Below are 14,032 nucleotides of genomic sequence, written 5' to 3' on the forward strand. Positions count from 1 at the left end.
GATGCCCAAACAGAGCCAGGTGCTGTCTGTTTGCGTTTTATGGATGTTAATCTCTCACGTTTCCCCCTTTTTAATGCTCCTTCTGGTCATTGCCAGTCCAACCCAAATCCTAAGGGCGATTTCTCACTAGAGCTGCCTCGCAGCACAGCGCCGTTTGCCCCAACACAAGCATGTCAATTTCACACCCGAAGCTCCGGGGCTGCATTTGACTTGGGGCTTTGCCTGATTTCCTTCGCAGTTTCATGATCCTCAAAAACCAGGATCACGAAACTGCGGAGGAAATCGGGCGAAGCCCCGAGTCAAAATGCAGCCCCGGAGCTTCGGGTGTGAAATTGACATGTTTGTGTCGGGGCAAACGGCGGCTGTGCTGCGAGGCAGCTCTAGTGAGAAATTGCCCTAACTAATCTGACAGCTCAGTTTCTTGTAGCCTGCTTTGCTGTCAGTGTTTCCACTGTGTGTGAGACCAGGCAGTCCGGGCAGTTGCCTTTTACAGCAACGACAAACTGTTTGCATTTTCGGCAGAATGACACCTTAGGGTCAGGTGCCGCATGACTGTTTTCTCCCCACAGTTGGACAAGGCTGGGCTGACTCCGATCTTGCAAAGCCTACCAGAATCTACGTGGCCCACCTGTGTCTTTTGAGAGACCGTATCCTCAGGCATAACTAATCCCTGCCAAGCATTCCTGGTTATGCTTCCTTGCTTAATAGCAAGTGTGTGTGTATTAAATACTGCGAAGTCACTCTTGACTTCTGGTGACCCTAAGAATTAATGTCCTCCAAAACGTCCTCTCCTGAACAGCTTCGCTCAGGTCTTGCAAAGGGAGAGACCTCATGGCTTCCATGGCTGAGTCAACCCATCCCATGTTGGTCTTCCTCTTTTCCCGCTGCCTTCAACTTTTCCTAAGAGACCAGAAGCCCATGGAAATAATAACGAAAAATTTATAAAAACAGTTTCCGAACCCTTAAGCCAGTTTTGTGTAGTGGTTAAGTGTGTGGGCTCTAATCTGGGAGAACCGGGTTTGATTCCCCACTCCTTTGCAGTTGCTGGTGTGACCTTGGGTCTGTCACAAGTTCTTTCAGAGCTGTTCTCTCAAGGGCAGTTCTGGAAAGAGCTCTCTCAGCCCCGCCTACCTCACAGGGTGTCCGTTGTGGGGAAGGGAAGGGAAGGGAAAGGAGTTTGTAAGCCACTATGGGACTCCGAGTGAAGGGCGGGGTATAAATCCAATCTTTTCTTCTTCTTCTTAACAAATGCTATGAAGAATATTATACTAAGGCGGGAAAATCCGCACTGGAAGGGAGGCATTTTAGAGGCGGAGCTAAAAGAAGCACGGGAGCGCGATCTTACGCTCCCCCGCGGCTCCGTTCTCCCTCCGTCGGCACCCAATCACACTGGGGAGTTCTTGTATTGTGAGAAAGGGAGAAAAGTACCTCTTTCTCTACCTGCTCTTTCCCATGCATAATCTTATAAACCTCGATCATGTCACCCCTCAGTCGTCGTTTCTCCAAGCTAAAGAGCCCTAAGCACCTTAACCTTTCCTCATAGGGAAAGTGTTCCAACCCTTTTATCATTCGAGTTGCCCTTTTCTGCACTTTTTCCAAAGCTATAATATCCTTTCTAAGGTGTGGTGACCAGAACTGCACACAGTATTCCAAATGAGGTCGCACCATTGATTTATATAGCGGCATTATGATATTGGCTGATCTGTTTTCAATACCCTTCCTAATAATCCCCAGCATAGCATTGGCCTTCTTTATTGCAGTCACACACTGTCTCGACATTTTCAGTGAGTTATCCACTACAACTCCAAGATCTCTCTCTTGATCAGTCTCTGCCAGTTCAGACCCCATCAACGTGTATTTATATTTAGGATTTTTGGCTCCAATGTGCATCACCTTGCACTTGGCCACATTGAACCCCATTTGCCATGTTGACGCCCACTCGCCCATCTTTGACAGATCCCTTTGGAGTGCCTCACAATCCTCACTGGTTTTCACCACCCGGAACAACTTCGTATCATCCACAAATTTAGCCACTTCACTGCTTACTCCCAATTCCAAATCATTAATGAACAAGTTAAAAAGCAGTGGACCAAGTACTGATCCCTGCGGTACCCCACTGCTTACCCCCCTCCACTGAGAGAACTGCCCATTTATACTCACTCTCTGTTTTCTATTAATTAGCCAGTTTTTGATCCATTATTTTTGAGCTTACTTAGGAGCCTTTGATGAGGAACTTTATCAAAAGCTTTCTGGAAGTCAAGGTAAACAATATCTATTGGATCCCCCTTGTCCACATGTTTGTTCACCCCTTCAAAGAACATTAACAGATTAGTGAGACAAGATCTTCCCTTACAGAACCCATGCTGAGTCTGCCTCAATAGGTTTTGTTCATCTATGTGCCTACTAATTCTTTCCTTAATAATGGTTTCCACCAATTTACCCGGTATCGACGTCAGACTGACTGGCCTGTAATTTTCCGGATCTCCTCTGGAACCCTTTTTAAAGATGGGAGTGACATTAGCTACCTTCCAGTCCTCAGGAATGGAGGCTGATTTTAAGGAGAGATTACATATTTTTGTCAGGAGATCCACAAGTTCACAATTGAGTTCTTTCAGAACTCTCGGATGTATGCCATCGGGGTGGGGGAGGGTTTGGATGGAGGGAAACTCATGGGGCCTTGGCAGGACGTTGGGGGGCTGGGCCCCAAAATGCCCCACTGTAGCTACAGGCCTGAACAAGTACTGCGATCGCACATAATTAATCCACAATACATCACATCTTCCAACTTCTTCGTCTGGTCTCATAAAGCAGCTCCCAAATTTTCAAAGAACACATGGAACCATTTTCAACTTTTCCTAGCCTGTTTGTCTTTTCCAGGGACTCTTGTCTTTTCATAATGTTATCTAAGTATGATAGTCTCTGTTTAGTCATTTCAGTTTCTAGGGAGCGTTCAGGCTAGATTTGATCTTTTTGTTCTTTCGCACAGTCTTCGCAACCCCATGGACCAGATCACGCCAGGCCTTCTGGTCTTCCGCCGTCCTCTGAAGTTTGCTCAACTTCATGTTCGTTGCATCTATGACACTGTCTAACCATCTCATCCTTTGCCGTCCTCGTCTTCTTTGACCTTCATTCTTTTCCAGCATCAGGGTCTTCTCCAGTGAGGGCTCCCTTCTCATTTGGTGGCCAAAATATTTGAGCTTCAGTTTCATTATCTGGCCTTCCAGGGAACAGTCAGGGTTAATTTCTTTTAGGATTGACTGATTTGATCTTCTTGCAGTCCAAGGGACTCTCAAGAGTCTTCTCTAGCACCATAATTCAAAAGAATCTATTTTTTTAAATTGCATTTATACCCCGCCCTCCCCGCGAACGGGCTCAGGGCGGCTCACATTGGGCACAAAGTGCATACAATATACAAGTTTACAGAATACAAGTACAAATTTAAAACAGGCTAAAATCAGTTCTGCGGATGCACAAATAAACTCCTGATATCTTACGTAGCAGGGGGAATCTAGAACCCACTTATTTGTATCTCACTGGATTAGACCAAGGTTAAGCTAGTTTAGCATTCTTAGGCAGGTGCAAGCAAGGTGGTCCACCAGTTATCAGCCACACGTACAGCATAATGTCGCTTTCGACTACCCCTGCAATGGGAGGCCGGGCACGTGATATAGGCATTGTACATGGTAACACTTCACTCCCTTCTCTTCCCGGCTATATAACGGAATGATGTCGTAAACTTCCGGAGCAACTTTCTATCCTAACCATCCTGAAATATCCCGATCAACATCTTTCTCATCCCTGCACGATTGACAGCGAACCCCCGCGTTAGATTTCCCCGTGCATTCTTAGCAGACGTCAGTAGGTGGCACTGTGAGGATGGGGAAAAAGGAGAGCGAAAGGAGGCGTTCTCCCTACCTGGCCACCAAGAAGAGGACGCAGCTGACCGCGAGGTAGGCAAGTAACATGAAGAGCCAGACGCCAGGAGAGAAGGGATCCAGGAAAGAGAAGTAGCCCGGCTTGCGTCCCTAAGACGGAGAAGGGGGAGAGAAAAAGCTCAACACGCACATTCATATTTAAAACCAAACCTTCACTCGACACAGTTATAATCAGGGGTCATTTCGTAGAAAAAGAGGTGCAGGAGCTCATTAGCAGAACTCATTAGCATAACTTATTTGCATATGCCACACCCCCTGACATCACCGGAAGTGTGTCAGAAGGCAACACCCACCGCTCAGGCTCCACTGGACTGTTTTGGATTGCTAGCTTATGGGGGGGGGGGAGGGCCAGTTCCGCCCTCACAGAGGGAGAGCTTGTACCTGAATAAAACTTGGTCTTAAAGGTGCCACTGGACTGTTTTGGACCCGGGGGGCCGGGGGGAGCTCTGCAGCTTACCTGGCTGCTTCTTGCTCTGACTGAGGGCTGCTGGGAGCAGGGGGTGGGGCTTGTTGCATGTGCCCGCCCCCTGGGTTTTTATTGCCGGAGCTCCGCTCCTGTGCGCTCCTGCAGGAAATGACCCCTGGTTATAATCTAGATGGCAGAATGATGAGGAGGGGGAAATTATGGGGGGGAGCAGGTCTAGTATCTAGAGAAGGGAGAAGAGAACAAGACAGCATCTCTCTTGCCATCTCGTGTGTCTGTTAAACGGCCTCTGATGCCACTGACAGTGACTCGGTCTCTGCCCGTTCACCATTTTGCATCCGCCTTCCTAAAGCCCCTTCCAGACGCACCCACCCTCTGCGTCCCGCATCCCAGCCTGCCTTCCTAAACGCCAGAGATTCTCCTTTACTGCAGCTGAGCGTCAACACCTGCTGGCAAATTGGCTACTTCTCAAGGCAGCTGACGAGGACAAGGGCTTTCCAAGCCAGGAACGGGCTTCCTCCACGGGAACTGATGAGAACAGCCGGAGGGAGGGTGGTCAAAACAAGGGCCCGAAAGGGATGAGGCATGGTATAGAAGCATAGAATCACAAGAGTTGGAAGGGGCCATGCAGGCCATCTAGTCCAACCCGCCACTCAATGCAGGATCAGCCTCGAGCATCCCTGACAAGGGTTTGACCAGCCACTGCTTAAGGACAGCCAGTGAGCTCACCACCTCCCAAGGCAGCTGATTCCACTGTTGCACGACTCTGACTGTAAAGACGTTTTCCCTAAAATCCAGCCGGTACCTTCCCGCCCTTGATTTAAACCCATGATGGCGAGTCCTCTCCTCTGCTGCCCACAGGAACAGCTCCCTGCCCTCCTCTAAGTGACAGCCCTTCAAATATTTCAAGAGAGCAGTCCTGTCCAGTGTTCCCTCTAAGCTGAGTTAGTGTGAGCCAGCTCACAGTTTTTTAGCCTCCGGCTCACACATTTTTGTCTTCGCTCAGGAAGGAGGGCTCCGGAACAAACTAATCTGTGCAGTAACCAAATGGCTCGCCCACAACTTCAATGACAGTAGCTCACAAAGAAGAATTTTTGCTCACAAGACTCCACAGCTTAGAGGGAACAATGGTCATGTCCCCACTCAACCTCTTCTTCTCCAGACTGAAGGTTCCCAAGTCCCTCAGCCTTTCCTCACAGGGCTTGGTCTCCAGGCCCCCGATCACCCTTGTCGCTCTGGTAGAGAGACACATCCCTGTCCCCCCCCCCGGCTTATGTTCCACCATGCTCTTTAGATGGAGAGGAAAGCATGGAACCATGGTTAGGAAAGCATGGAACCATGGTTAGGACAGCAAACTTTCTATGGGCTCTGGAATCTTACACATATTCCAGTCTTAGGGTTGCCAGCTCCGGGTTGGGAAATACCTGGAGGTTTTGGGGGTGGAGCCTGAGGAGGGTGGGGTTTGGGGGAGGGGAGGGAGGTCAATGCGGCAGAATGCCATAGAGTTCAACTTGATCTCTTTCACCTGGAGATCAGTTGTAATAGAGCCACCACCTGGAGGCTGGCAATGTTGGGAAAATTGGCAAAATAGTTAAATGTTCAGAGATTGCAATGGATCTTTGCTTCACTGGAGAGGAGGCATTTTCTTCTATGTAAAAATCTTTATTTCTAAGGGAAGGGTTCACGGGAAATGTACAAAACAACAAAGATGCCTAAGGCTACATCTTTACACTCTGACCACACGGCCTACAACAATGGAGATTCTTCTTCTTCTTGACCCCTAGAAGGAAATCACCTGAATGCATTAACCAATGATTGTTAGTAAATAGGCTTCAGTTTTCCCGGGCTTTCTTCCCATTGGCTCTGTGCCAGGTTCCTTTCCAGGTCAGTCTAAACAATAGCACACAAGGTAAACACACATTAACCCTATAATGACCGGATTTTAGACCTTGCAACACACGCCGCTTCCACCACCACCAACGATGGAAAGATCATCAAGTTGGAGCGCCCTTGATAGCCCGGCGACGAGGTGAACTATATGACAGCAATGACCAGCTGTTTAGCTTGGACTAATACTGCCAGGATGATTTCATTATGACTAAAGTCGGCAGGGGTAATTCCCTGCAGGTGCCAAACTGCAGACCATCTTGTAATCTAAAGCACTTTAATATTATTAATAGTATGCTGGTCGTGATTTGTGATTTTATCGGATTTTATAAATTTTATGTATGGGCTTATGCCTTTGTAAGCCGCCCTGAGCCCGCTTGCGGGGTAGGGCGGGGTAGAAATACCTGAATAAATAAATAAATAAATAAAATATTTCTAACAGGCAACCCTACCCACTCTTGTCCAGTGGCAATGCTGGTGTTAAGCAAGATTTACAAACAAGATGAACCAATGGCCCAGGAAGTCCATCACCCTCTAACTGAAAGCAGAAAAGGCCAGTGGCTTCCAGTAAAAGTGTGCATGTTCCAAGTATGTTTCCTCCCCGAACCCTGTTAGCTAAAGGATGGCTTACGCCCTAAAGCATGTGGACGTGATCTCTCCACAGTTCATGGTCTCCACTAGCACAAAGAACTATGATGTTCTTTCAAGTTCGTCAAGCAGATTAATTGGGGCAATGTCATCAGCGCCTTCACACCCACTAACTCGAAGAGAAGCCCTGTCTAAATGGATAAGCCCACTCTTAACTCCCATGAATAACTGTTATGCAAATCAATTTGAACAGAAGTAAAAAAAAAAAAAAAAGGCATGTTAGAATCCAACCAACCAAGCAAAAAGGCGGAACGTTTTACCAAGCTTCAAGTTCTTCCCTCCTCTTACCACCAAATGCTCATTATGTTATTTGTTTGGTCTTTGAAAATAATGCAAAACTACCTTTGCCTCTCTGGGGATGCACACTGCCTTTTCCCCATTCACGGGGAAATGAACTGCATAGCTTTCATTCGAGGATAAGGGGACTGTATGAACAACACCATGGCCACTGCTTTGGTTATGCGGAAATGTGATTGGAGGCAGGAGATCAAAGACACAAGTCCAGTCTTCCATGCGAGCACAGAGTGGGCTGGGAAAGGAACTTAAAAACAAACTCCCAGATTGCTGGCCTGTTACAACCAGGATAGCTGATTCAGGATAACACTCCTGGACTAGCAACCTTTGCTCTTATAACCAGTGTTCCCTCTAAGGTGAGTTAGTGCGAGCTAGGTCACAGTCTTTTAGCCTCCGGCTCGCACATGTTCGTTTTAGCTCAGGGAGGATGGCTCCAGAGCAAACTAATCTATGCAGTAGCCAAATCGCTCGTTCACAACTTTAATGCCAGTGGTAGAAGAAGAAGAGATTGGATTTATACCCCGCCCTTCACTCAGAGTCTCAGAGCGGCTTACAAACTCCTTTCCCTTCTCCTCCCCACAACAGACACCCTGTGAGGTAGGTGGGGCTGAGAGAGCTCTGACAGAAACTGCTCTTTTTCAAGAACAGCTGTGCCAGAACTATGCCTTGCCCAAGGTCGTCCAGCCAGGTGCAAGTGGAGGAGTGTGGAATCAAACCCGGTTCTCCCAGATTAGAGTCCATGCACTTAACCACTACAACAAACTGGCTCTCACAAAGTAGCTCACAAAGTAGAATCTTTGTTCACGAGACTCCACAGCTTAGAGGGAGCATTGCTTATAATGAGCATCTGGGATTGTAATGAAGGACACGTTCACTAGCACAGAGGCCAACGGACATTCATGAGTTATTCAGGGACAGGGGTCATTTCCTGCAGAAGCGCACAGGAGCGGAGCTCCGGCAGTAAAGAGCCCAGGGGGTGGGCACATGCAACAAGCCCCGCCCCCTGCTCCCAGCAGCCCTCAGTCAGAGCAAGAAGCAGCCAGGTAAATTGCAGAGCCCCCCCCCCAAAAAAAAACAGTCCAGTGGCAACTTTAAGACCAAGTTTTGTTCAGGTACAAGCTCTCCCTCCTCTGCGAGGACAGACCTGCACGTTCCCCCCTCCCCAATAGCTAGCAATCCAAAACAGTCCAGTGGAGCCTGAGCGGTGGGTGTTGCCTTCTGACACACTTCCGGTGATGTCAGGGGGTGTGGCACATGCAAATGAGTTATGCTAATGAGCTCCTGCACCTCTTTTTCTACGAAATGACTCCTGTTCAGGGATGTGAGTCTTCTCTATCCTTTACGAACAGGAATAGATTCCTCACTTCTCCCCCAGGATCAGGGTCTTCTCCATCAAAGGGCAGCTCACATGTTTGATTTCCAGAGGGTGATGGAGGCTCGCTCCTTCCGCTAGACAGACTCACCCTAAGAAAGGTTAGATTCGAGTCCAGGAGCACCCTCAACAGACTAACAAGATTTCCGTCGTGCAAGCTTCCGAGAGTCAAAGATCCCTTTGTCAGAGACAAGTGTCTCAGGTGCTATGAAGGGTCGCCAGCTCTAGGGTAGGGGAACACCTGGAGATTTGGGGTGTGTGTGGATCCTGGGAAGGGTGGGGGTTGGGGAGGGACCTCAGCAGGGTACGAGGCCATAGAGTCCACCCTCCAGAGTAGCCATTTTCTCTTGGGGAAGTGATCTCGATCGATTTGGAGTTAAATTGTAGTAGTGGGCAGGACTCTTTTTGCAGCAGGTACTCATTTGCATATTAAGTGACACACCCCTTATGTAGCCAATCCTCCAAGAGCTTACAGTAGCTCCTGTAAGAAGAGCTCTGTAAGCTCTTGGAGGATTGGCTACATTAGGGGTGTGTGGCCTATTAGGCCTAATATGCAAAGGAGTTCCTGCTACAAAAAGAGCCCTGGGCCTAGCGGGAGATCTCCAAGTGCCACCTGGAAGTTTGGGACCATAGTGCTATGTGACTTGGAATCTAGCTCTTCCAGTTTGGTGTCGTTTGTGGCCAGTTTGGTGCGGTGGTTCGGAGCGTGGAATCTAATCTGGGAGAACCGGGTTTGATTCCCCACTCCTCCACATGCAGCTGCTGGTGTGACCTTGGGTCAGTCACAAGTTCTCTCAGAGCTGTTCTCTCAAGGACAGTTCTCGAGAGAGAGCTCTCTCAGCCCCACCTACCTCACAGGGTGTCCGTTGTGGGGAGGAGAACCAAAAGAAAACTGTAAGCTCCTCTGAGACTCCTTTGGGTAGTGAAGGGCGGGGTATAAATCCAATCTCCTCCTCCTCCTCCTCTTGCAGAACAACATGGCTACTCATCCCCTGCCACAAATTTTGTTAACCTTTAAGGTGCTACCGGACTCTTGATCTTTTCTATAGCTACCTCCTGAAACCTAAGACACATTGGGTCAGGTACTACTCTAGGGAGCGGTGGCGCAGGGGATTTTCCCCTGCTTAACAATAACATCTGAACTGCCATGCTTTGGCAGTTCTAGCCCCGTGCTGGTGTGAGCAACCAAGCCTTGTCCTAGCTCATCGTCTACCCAGTGATTCGAAAGCTTCGGCGAGTAGATAAATTGGGGACCTCCCGTAAGGGGGTGGGCACACCCCTCCCTTCAGGAAGGTATTAGCTGCCGAGGCAACCTCTGAGGCATGGCGACCGGAAAGACGAAAGAGCTTCCCTGCAGTGGAGCGAGTCGGCCAGGCGGTGGCGTGGCTGCACAACATCAAGAAGCCAGACGTCATCAGCCAGCCGATAAGATGCCGTAGGAACACGACTGACCCAACCTGCAGATGAAGCCCGGCTAGCTGCAATGTGTGTGTAATTAATGCTGTATGTTTGTCTTCCCTATCCCCACCAAATATTGTTAGTCCAACTGTCTCAAGAGTAACTGTAAATCGCTCTGAGCCCACAGGTATGTGGGAAAGAGAGATCAATAAATCGAAAGCATTATTATTATTATTATTATTATTTATTATTATTATTATTATTAACATTCATTTCAACAAACATTAGGGGTATAAATTCCTCATTGAAAGAGAAGTAAGGTCTCCTATTCCCCTTTTTTCTTTCTTACTTTAGCTCTTCTTCCAGGTCAAAGGGCTTCCAGAATGGAAGTAAATGTTCATGTGAACATGACTAATACTCTTGGTGAGTGGACTACCAGGAAGAGGAAGAAGAAGAGGAAGAGGAAGACGAAGAGGAAGACGAAGAGGAGGAGGAGGAGGAGATTGGATTTATACCCCGCCCTTCACTACCCAAGAGAGTCTCAAAGCATCTTACAGCCTCCTTTCCCTCCCCCTCCCCACAACAGACACCCTGTGAGGTAGGTGGGGCTGAGAGAGCTCTGACAGAAACTGCTCTTTTTCAAGGACAGCTCTTGTCAGAACTACAGCTTGCCCAAGGTCATCCAGCAGGTGCAAGTGGGGAATCATACCGTATGTGATTTATGCATACTGTATGTAAATTATGGTTAAGAGACAGGGCATTTAAGTTCTGTGACACCGTCTTCTCTCCTGTCGCTCCCCCCTTTGAAAGCACACCAGTCCAGAGTCCAAATCTGGTTGCTTTGCTCCAAAACAGGCCATTCCTTTTGAACAGAGGGGAGTCCAGGAGCATCAGATGCATGCCTGTCCTTCGCTCCGCAGAGTTTGCAAGTCAGATACCCCATTAGAGATCCCCGCGTCAGAAATCCAGACTTGATTAAATCACAACAAGTGAAATTGAGAAAAATGACAGACCCATTTGAACCTGCCATATTTGGTTACTCGTGATAAGAAAGACGTGTGTGGAGCGGCAAATGGGTGGGCAAGGAGGCCAGGGTTGGGTGGGCGTGGGGCGAGAAGAGAAATGACAGGGAGACACGGTTCTATTGAAAATAAAATGCCACTCAAATTGGGACAGGATGGAGACGAGGAGACAGTGGCCGGGCAGGGGATTTATTTGTAGTTATTTGTTCGGGAAATGTCTGATTGGCACTGCAGACCAAGACCGTGTCAGCTGCACGTTTCCATGCGGGAATACGAAGGGACGAGGCAAAGAGATGGGGCAGGCAGGTCTTTGGCGTCACTTTCACCTGCTGCGGAAACCAGATCCTTCCAGGAAGACGCCTCTGATGGGTTATTGTGCCTTCCGCTGCTATCTAAATATTTACTGCTTTGATTAGCTCATTGTCACCATCGCTCCTAGGCCTGAAGTTGAGCAACGAGATCCTTCCAAAACCAACCGGGGGTCTAAAGAGATAGCAGAGCCGGTGTTTTGGGCTGTGATGGGAAAAGAAGGGAAGGGAAGGTGGGAAGGTTCGTCAAGTCGCAGCCGATTTATGGCGAACCCATGGGGTTTTCGAGGCAAGAGGCGAACAGAGGGGTCTGCCGTTGCCTGCCCCTGCATCGCGACCCTGGTCTTTCCTGCTGGTCACCCATCCAAATGCTGACCAGGGCCGACCCCGCTTAGCTTCTAAGATCTGACAAGAGGAGGCTAGCCTGGGCCATTCAGGTCAGGGCAAAGGAAGGTATAAAGGTAAAGGTTTCCCTTGCTCGAAAGCCAGTCGAATCTGACTCTAGGGGGCAGTGCTCATCTCCGTTTCTAAGCCAAAGAGCCAGCACTGTCCAAAGACGTTTCCATGGTCATGTGGCTGGCATGACTAAATGCCGAGGCGCACAGAACGCTGTTACCTTCCCACCAAGGCGGTACCTATTTTAAAAGGTAAAGGTAAAGGTTCCCTTGCTTGAAAGCCAGTCGAGTCCGACTCTAGGGCTGCGATGCTCATCTCCGTTTCAAACCCAGAGAGCCAGCGATGTCCGAAGACGTTTCCGTGGTCATGTGGCCGGCATGACTAAACACCAAGGCGCACGGAACGCTGTTACCTTCCCACTGAAGTGGTCCCTATTTATCTACTTGCTATTTCTTGCTTTCGAACTGCTAGGTTGGCAGGAGCTGGGGCCAGAGACGGGCGCTCATTCCGTCACGCGGCACCCGGGTCTCGAACTGCTGAACTACCGACCTTCCACAGCCTGCAGTTCAGCGTCTTAACCACTTGAGCCACCGCAGCTCCTTGGTACCTATTTAGCGACTTGCAATTTCTCGCTTTCGAACTGCTCGGTTGGCAGGAGCTGGGACCAGAGACGGGAGCTCACTCCATCACGCGGCACACTCGGGTCCCAAACCGCCAAGCTACAGACCTTCTGGTCTGCAGCTCAGCGTCTTAACCACTAAGCCACCGTGGCCCCAGGGAAGGTATACAGTATCCTAATTCCATCTCTAGTGTGCTCAGAGTAAGATCAGATTACAAGACCTTCAGTCCCTTCATGCAGGAACATCTTTTAGCACTTGGCCAATCCAAAACGCGGCCCCGACTGAAAAGGAAGACAGAACACTACTTAGTGTGTAGAATACGTCTCTCCGTCCTCATGACACAGACATCGTCACTGGATTCAGGGGGAAAAATTATGGCGGTCAGCCACTGTGAAGCACTGAGCAGAATACTGGGCTGGGGAGATGTGGGTTCAAGTCTCTTCTAGACAAGGTTGAGGAAGTCACCCTCTCTTCATAACCTACCTCGCAGCGTTGTTGTGAAGCTAAAATGGGATAACGACAGACTGCTCACAAGCCCTCTGGAGGACAGGCAGGATTCAAAAACGACAATATTTCCCGGCAGTCAATGAACACTATATCCCCCAGATTGTCACCAGAGCATTACTGGGTGTGTGTGTGTGTGTGTCATTCCATGAGCACACAGCAGTGTGTGACAAAACTGGGCGTGTGCGCGTGTGCGGGGGGAAATACTTTTGTGAGGTTGCCCAGGCTGGGACTGGCACCAACCCAACTTGAGCAGCCTGGAACAGTTTGCGGGGATAGACACGTCTGTGCGCAAAGGGAGAGGAATGTTTACAAAGATTGGATCTTGCGAAGCGGGGGGAGGGAGGCCGGAACCTTCCTCGTGAGCTCACTTGTTGATCCTTAATTCCACATGTAGCGGAGGAAACGAATTTTAAGTAGGTTTTAATTACTTGTTTGTTCTCGGCTGGTAAGAGGGGGCCGCCGCTGAGAGAGAGAGAGAGAGAGAGAGAGAGAGAGAGAGAGAGAGAGAGAGAGAGGCTGCAGAGCTCTGTTTGTGTTGGTGAGGAAGGCTACATCCTCACCAGCCGTGGATCTCGCAAGGGCGGAGAGGGGGATGGCAGAGGAGATGCTCTAACTGTGCCAGCCGCTTTCTGCATGTGTTGCTGTTCAACTGATGGGGAGTCGAGAGTGCATTCACATTGCCCACGTAACAGATGCCACACAGAGCAGGTAGACAGGCAGGGTTCCGTTCAAACTTAATTCAGCGTGAATTCTCCGAACTCAGTTACCCTCGGGGAAACACTAATGCCTTCAGGTGGGCTTGCTCGAGTGTCACTGGTGGGGGATGGCAGGGGGTGGTTTATTAAGGGCAAAAGGCACAAGCAATGCAAAAATTCTGAAAAGGCACTATAATCCAGTGGGGAGCCAGTTTGGTATAGTGGTTAAGTGCGCGGACTCTCATCTGGGGCCCCATTCACATGGAGCATTTGCTGCGCTGAAGGCACGATAGTCCTGCGGATTTTCTGGACGCAGTCACACCAGAACATCTGGGAGGCGTAGCACACCCGTGGTGAACTCGTGGCATCCCGCCAAAGATGCGCATAAAAAAACTACCTGGGACGACCTACTGGCAAATGGTTTGCCACGGGCTGCATGTGGACTCCCTGGGTGTGATCGTGCCGGAGCATGGCTTTCTCCCCCCCCCCCCCGTCACGCCTCTTTCCACTGATGGCACTGCTACAC

General features: G+C 49.4%; 1 protein-coding gene across 1 annotated transcript in view; it reads right to left on the minus strand.

Annotated features, from left to right (window-relative positions):
• The window catches only part of GRIK4 (glutamate receptor, ionotropic, kainate 4), a 311,636-nt gene that overhangs the window by 36,043 nt on the left and 261,561 nt on the right, over positions 1–14,032 (minus strand). Inside the window, exon 16 of the mRNA XM_015413813.1 lies at positions 3,916–4,025. Coding sequence (XP_015269299.1) covers positions 3,916–4,025 — 110 coding nt within the window. The remainder of the gene's footprint in view (positions 1–3,915; positions 4,026–14,032) is intronic.

The sequence above is a fragment of the Gekko japonicus genome, unplaced genomic scaffold, assembly GCF_001447785.1.
Source record: "Gekko japonicus isolate JY-2015 unplaced genomic scaffold, Gekko_japonicus_V1.1 scaffold890, whole genome shotgun sequence".
Classification (NCBI taxonomy): domain Eukaryota; kingdom Metazoa; phylum Chordata; class Lepidosauria; order Squamata; family Gekkonidae; genus Gekko; species Gekko japonicus.